This window comes from Sprattus sprattus, assembly GCF_963457725.1.
Source record: "Sprattus sprattus genome assembly, chromosome: 13".
Classification (NCBI taxonomy): Eukaryota; Metazoa; Chordata; class Actinopteri; order Clupeiformes; family Clupeidae; genus Sprattus; species Sprattus sprattus.
Window position 1 is genome coordinate 14,978,129 of NC_137911.1, and position 6,153 is coordinate 14,984,281.

At 45.1% G+C, this 6,153-nt stretch overlaps 1 protein-coding gene across 1 annotated transcript in view; it reads left to right on the top strand.

Annotated features, from left to right (window-relative positions):
• The window catches only part of LOC308374408 (ryanodine receptor 3), a gene marked incomplete at both ends in the record, with an annotated part of 180,276 nt that extends 174,382 nt beyond the window's left edge, over nucleotides 1-5,894 (top strand). The window contains 8 exons of the mRNA XM_080850185.1: nucleotides 355-415; nucleotides 522-668; nucleotides 784-918; nucleotides 1,646-1,802; nucleotides 3,557-3,621; nucleotides 4,588-4,688; nucleotides 5,375-5,426; nucleotides 5,799-5,894. Coding sequence (XP_080706311.1) covers nucleotides 355-415; nucleotides 522-668; nucleotides 784-918; nucleotides 1,646-1,802; nucleotides 3,557-3,621; nucleotides 4,588-4,688; nucleotides 5,375-5,426; nucleotides 5,799-5,894 — 814 coding nt within the window. The remainder of the gene's footprint in view (nucleotides 1-354; nucleotides 416-521; nucleotides 669-783; nucleotides 919-1,645; nucleotides 1,803-3,556; nucleotides 3,622-4,587; nucleotides 4,689-5,374; nucleotides 5,427-5,798) is intronic.
• Nucleotides 5,895-6,153: the final 259 nt, after the last annotated feature.

Genomic DNA, 6,153 nt, shown 5'->3' on the forward strand with positions numbered 1-6,153 from the left:
CTAGAGGATGATTAAGGGGTTGGCTACTTCCTATAAACAGATTAAGGAGGAAATTAAGGGAGTCTTTCCCTAAATGAAGAGATCCCTGATGGTTTCAGGGAAAATTTAGATTAACATATTTTCAGGAATTATATGAACTTGTCCCCTGGTGTTCATTAAGCCTAGCACTTAATAGAATCATGTATCAAGTTTGCAGTAACTTCCATATTCTAGTCAGACAGATACAAACTTTTTATATAAAACATTTTTCATTGGACTAAGTTGAAGTTGGACTTAAAACTGAATAACTTCTTAACTGGTATTTTTCTTTCAAATATGGTTCCTGATTTGATTATATATATTTTTTCTTGACAGGCTGAGCTCCATTGACACCAAATATCATATTTGGAAAATGGGAGTGGTCTTCACTGACAATGTAAGCCATGTTTCCTTCTTCATGAAATGCCAATGGGTGCCACTTCACATACTAAATAAACTACATTCTATATACCTTTTATTTCTCTTGCTTTTGTGTCCTTCAGTCTTTCCTGTACCTCGTATGGTACACCACCATGTCCATTCTGGGCCACTACAACAACTTCTTCTTCGCCGCCCATCTCCTGGACATCGCCATGGGCTTCAAGACCCTGAGGACAATCCTCTCCTCAGTCACACACAACGGTAAACAGGTGGGTGTACAGCCTCCAAACACCAGGGGGCACTGTTGCTCTCTGACAGTAGTCAGAAAATAAACCCTGTGAAGGTGAGAAAGTGACAGGTGTGATTCTGATTGTTCTTCTTTAGCTGGTGTTGACTGTAGGGCTGTTGGCTGTGGTGGTCTACCTCTACACTGTGGTGGCCTTCAACTTCTTCCGCAAGTTCTACAACAAGAGTGAGGATGAGGACGAGCCGGACATGAAGTGTGATGACATGATGACTGTGAGTGTCCTGGGCTTGTAATGAGCACGATTCTCAAGTTGGGACTTTTTGCCATAAGAGTCATTGCAAAGTCCCTGATGTAAGGTGTTACATGATTGTATCTGTCACCTACTCTCACTCTGAATGCTCTTAATTCTTAACCTTTGTCTGGCGATCTCTCATTCAGCCCATCTGTCTGTCTGTCTCTCATTCAGCCCATCTGTCTGTCTGTCTCTCATTCAGCCCATCTGTCTGTCTGTCTCTCATTCAGCCCATCTGTCTGTCTGTCTCTCATTCAGCCCATCTGTCTGTCTCTCATTCAGCCCATCTGTCTGTCTGTCTCTCATTCAGCCCATCTGTCTGTCTCTCATTCAGCCCATCTGTCTGTCCCTCATTCAGCCCATCTGTCTGTCTGTCTCTCATTCAGCCCATCTGTCTGTCTGTCTCTCATTCAGCCCATCTGTCTGTCTGTCTCTCATTCAGCCCATCTGTCTGTCTCTCATTCAGCCCATCTGTCTGTCTGTCTGTCATTCAGCGCATATGTCTGTCTGTCTCTCTTTTTAATGCAAGTTTTAATTGTGTCCTTAGGTGCTTGTTCATATAAAGTGATTGTTAAAGCCATGTATCTCTCCCTTCTCTCTCTCTCTCTTTCTCTCTCTCTCTCTCTCTCGCTCTCTCTCTCTCTCTCTCCCTCTCTCTCTCTCCCTCTCTCTCCCTCTCTTTCTCTCTCTCTCTCCATACCCTGCAGTGCTACCTGTTCCACATGTATGTGGGGGTGCGTGCCGGCGGGGGTATCGGCGACGAGATCGAGGACCCGGCAGGCGACCCCTACGAGCTGTACCGCATCCTCTTCGACATCACCTTCTTCTTCTTCGTCATCGTCATCCTCCTGGCCATCATCCAGGGTGAGGATTCTGTTCCACCCTTTCCTGACTAATAATGCTTGAGGCTGGGCACTCGGTCATTTGGACTGAACCCAGTTTGGGTTTTACGTCATTTGGACTGAACCCAGTTGGGTTTTAGGTAATTGAATCTCACTGTCACAGGTATTATAGCCTAGCTTATAGCCTCATCTAGGGAAAGAGGAGTCCGGTATTTTGCAACAGCCAGCTTGCTTTGCTCATCAGTAGGTCGTTAGTAACAGGCCGACATCGCTTGAGTCTGCTGGTTGAGAGTATATAAATGCTATGATGTTTGCTGTCTTAACTTTTAGTTTTTCCCATTTTGGAAGTTGGGGTGGTGTGTGTGTCATGTGCACATATTCCTAGTTGGGTGTTTTTATTCTCAAGACGTCTTCACATAATCACTAAATGAATAGAGAGTGATAGATGCAGGCATTCTCAAACGGTGTGCCCATGAGCAAATCCAAATGTCTCATGACGTTGACGGGCATCATCAAGGTCAAACGGAAGGGGTGACCCCTCCAAACAGGCTAAGTGTGAAAAGCTCAGTTTCCACTGATTCCCCATACGACCTGTTAGATCTGCGTATGTGTCTGTGTGTGTGCACCTGTGTCGCTGTGTGTGTGTGTGTGTGTGTGTGTTTGTGTGTGTGTGTTTGTGTGTGAGTGTGTGTTAGCGGGTGTAAGGGTCAATCCTGTGGGTGTGAAAGTCACTCTGGAGGCGAGAGCTACTGGCCATGCTGGGAGACAGAGAGAGAGGGGGGAGGGCAGGGGGGGCACTACGGGATAAAATCAATTCAGTTCCCCTCCTGCTGCTGTCTTACACACATGCAAAAAACTCACATACACACACACACAGAGACACACACACACACACACACACACACACACACACACACACACACACACACACACACACACACACACACACACACACACACACACACACACACATACACAGACATACACACACACCCATGCACACACAAATGGTCTACAATATATGTATTTTCACACAGACCAGTGAGAACATACACAACCTCAAAGAACACACATGACCCTGCTTCTTCCCCTCCGGATGCAGAAACACACACACACACACACACACACACACACACACACACACACACACACACACACACATACACACACACTTCACACTCCAAGACTCATACTCTCAAACACACACTGACACACATACGCAGACACACACACACACACACACACACACACACACACACACACACACACACACACACACACACACACAACCAGCGGTTCACTTCCTCCTCGTTCCAGGCTCTATCTGAGGAAACGTCCTGCTGAATTCCCTCTAAAATAGCATGCTGTTTGCCGTGTGAGAGAGGCTGCGAGTGAGCGAGCAAGCGAGCAGGGAGAGGGAGATGACACACGGATGCACACGTTGCCACTTTCATCCGCAACAGAAGAGCAGCCGCTCTGCGCTGCCAAGTAGCAAGAGATAGGGATGAAAACACTGCTCTGTGTGTGTGTGAGTGTGAGCGAGAGAAAAAGTTCTGTGAGCATGACTGTGTGTGTGTGTGTGTGTGTGTGTGTGTGTGTGTGTTTGTGTGTGTGTGTGTTTGTGTGTGTAAGTGTGTGCATGCGTGCTTGCCTGTACAGGTTTGATCATTTATGCCTCTGGGGAGCTGAAATGTGTGTGTCTGAGAGAGAGTGTGTGTATTTGGTGTTTGTATAACCTGTTATTATATCGGAGGGTGTGTGTGTGTGCCTGGGCAGGTTTGATCATTGATGCCTTTGGGGAACTGAGAGACCAACAGGAGCAGGTGAAAGAGGATATGGAGGTAAGCGGTTGAAATGGCCCTCTGAGAGTCATCACGACAGTCAGACATATTTACTAGTCCATTTTTACTGGATCAGACCCCGCACTATGGGGGGAGGGAATATTGCTTTTAAAATGTGATAGATTACAACACTCAAGCTCTTACTGCCAAATGAATGGTAGCAAAATAAAGTAAAAGAATGAACGTTAAATTCTTAGAAGCTTTAAAGTGGTTTACTTTAAAGAATATATTCAGATGTAACCCCTTTGTAATCAGCAACATTTTGATTTGTAACTGTAATTTAATGGCATTTTTATTGTCACTGTAACGGATTACAGTTACATTCCATTACACTCTGTAACTCTGTTACATGTAATCCTGCACCTCTGTCTATAGTACTGTGGACTTGTCCTCGTATCGTGTGCAGGAGAATCTCGTTTCTCTGCAGGAATATGCTATAGTGTAGACGTGACCTCTGTGGACACATACACTGAATTAGACCCAGTCTGTATGGATATGGATAACGTACACATTGTCGATCTGGCCCCTATGGTCATGTACTGCACAGTCACATAGACCTGAACATTTAGGGTCATCTAGAGAAGTATAGTAACACCTCTGTGGACCTGTACTATACACACAAAATGGCTTTGAAAGGATTTGATGCATTTCAGGTGTCTGCCTGCAGTATCTATCACACAATGTGGTACAGCCCAAAATCAGTCTTAATCTACACCAGAGAACTTCACTTGTGGTTTGTCACCCAGATAGCAGGCCATGGTGCCGGGTCAGAGCCGGACTTGGGCCCGATCCGCTCCAGATCTGCTTCTTATCTTGACAAGCACATGACAGCATCCCACTGTGTGTGTGTGGCAAAACCTCTCAAGCTGTTTTCCTCTCTCTCTTTCTCTCTCCCTCTCTCTCTCTCTCTCTCTCTCTCTCTCTCCCTCCCTCTCTCTCTCTCTCTCTCTCTCTCTCTGCACACAGACGAAGTGCTTCATCTGTGGGATCGGCAACGACTACTTTGACACGACTCCCCACGGCTTTGAGACCCACACTTTGCAAGAGCACAACTTGGCTAACTACCTGTGAGTGTTGCCTGACTGGCTGCCGCCCACACTGCCCGTCTCTCTCGTCCACAGCCAGCATGGGCTGCCGTCGTCCCCCTTTGTCTCGATCAATCCTCCATACCGCATACTGTGACACACACACACACACACACACACACACACACACACACACACTCCAATTAATGCATGGTGAACACACACGTCAGTGTAGAGGTTCACGTAAGATTGTGTTTGTCATCCTAGTTGAAGTTTTGATGTCAGTGATATTCGTGGGGCGAATGAAATTGAGTTATAGTTCCTGTATGTGTGTAAGAGTATGTGTGAAGTGGAGAAGCAGTTGTGATTAGGAGCAGATTTTCAAAGAGCTTGTACCAGAGGAAGTGAGACTAAAAAGCTACCTGTATGGGATCTCTGACATTATACTTTTGAAGTAGAGTTGCTGGCCTGTGATACATCCTGTAAGTCAAAGCACCCTTGAAGTTCCTTTACTATATGAAGAGTATCGTTTAGGGTCCATAACCTTAACCGCTGAGTGTAAATGGCTTTTAATTTCACACACTAGTCACCTTTCTTAATACGGAAAAGGTCAAACTTCTTAAGTACCTCTAATTCCTCTTTGAAGAGCGAAGAAAAGAGACTGAACACTGAAGTCTAATGTGTACCTGCTGTGACACTAAAGACATTATGGGGCTTTTTTTCCCCAGGTTCTTCCTGATGTACATAATCAACAAGGATGAGACTGAGCACACAGGTCAAGTAAGTACAGCCATTTAAGCCACAGAATGGGCAGTTCAAATGGAAGACATTTAAATTTTCAGTCAGGCAAACTTTATGAACCCGATCTTATTACACTTGGTACATCGCTAGCAGCACACTAGTGATGGGAGAGCAAGAGCATAAATAGCCTTTTAGCGTATCATATCACAGTACCTTTTTAAGGTGGTCAATCTTCAGCTGCCAATTTTCTTGATTATGGAGAATATTTGGTTAAGGAAAAAAAGAAAAGAAATCATTATAAAAAAAGTTAGATTACTTTTTTGTCAACTTTTTTAGGCCTGAGTAAATGTCTGGTGGTGTGGACTTGGGGTGCTTCCATTAGCATATGTGTGTCTGGTGTATTTCCCTTAGGAGTCGTATGTGTGGAAGATGTACCAGGAGAGATGCTGGGACTTCTTCCCAGCCGGAGACTGCTTCAGGAAACAGTACGAGGACCAGCTGGGCTAGTCGAGACCTCTCACTCACTCAGCTTAAGTATGCATTTGAATACTAAGCTACTAGTCTATTCAAGAACAGCCAACAACGTCTGACTGCTCTACAACCCAATTGGGACACTAGAGAGAGAGAGGAGTCCAGATCTTTGAGGAGGTTTTTTTTTTTTGTATATGGTAAGACGGTTTCGTGTCACTTGTCAAATGTACCCTTTGTGATCTTTGGTACAGTGCTAGTTCTACAACAGAGACACCAAAAGACTCAGAAAAGAAAA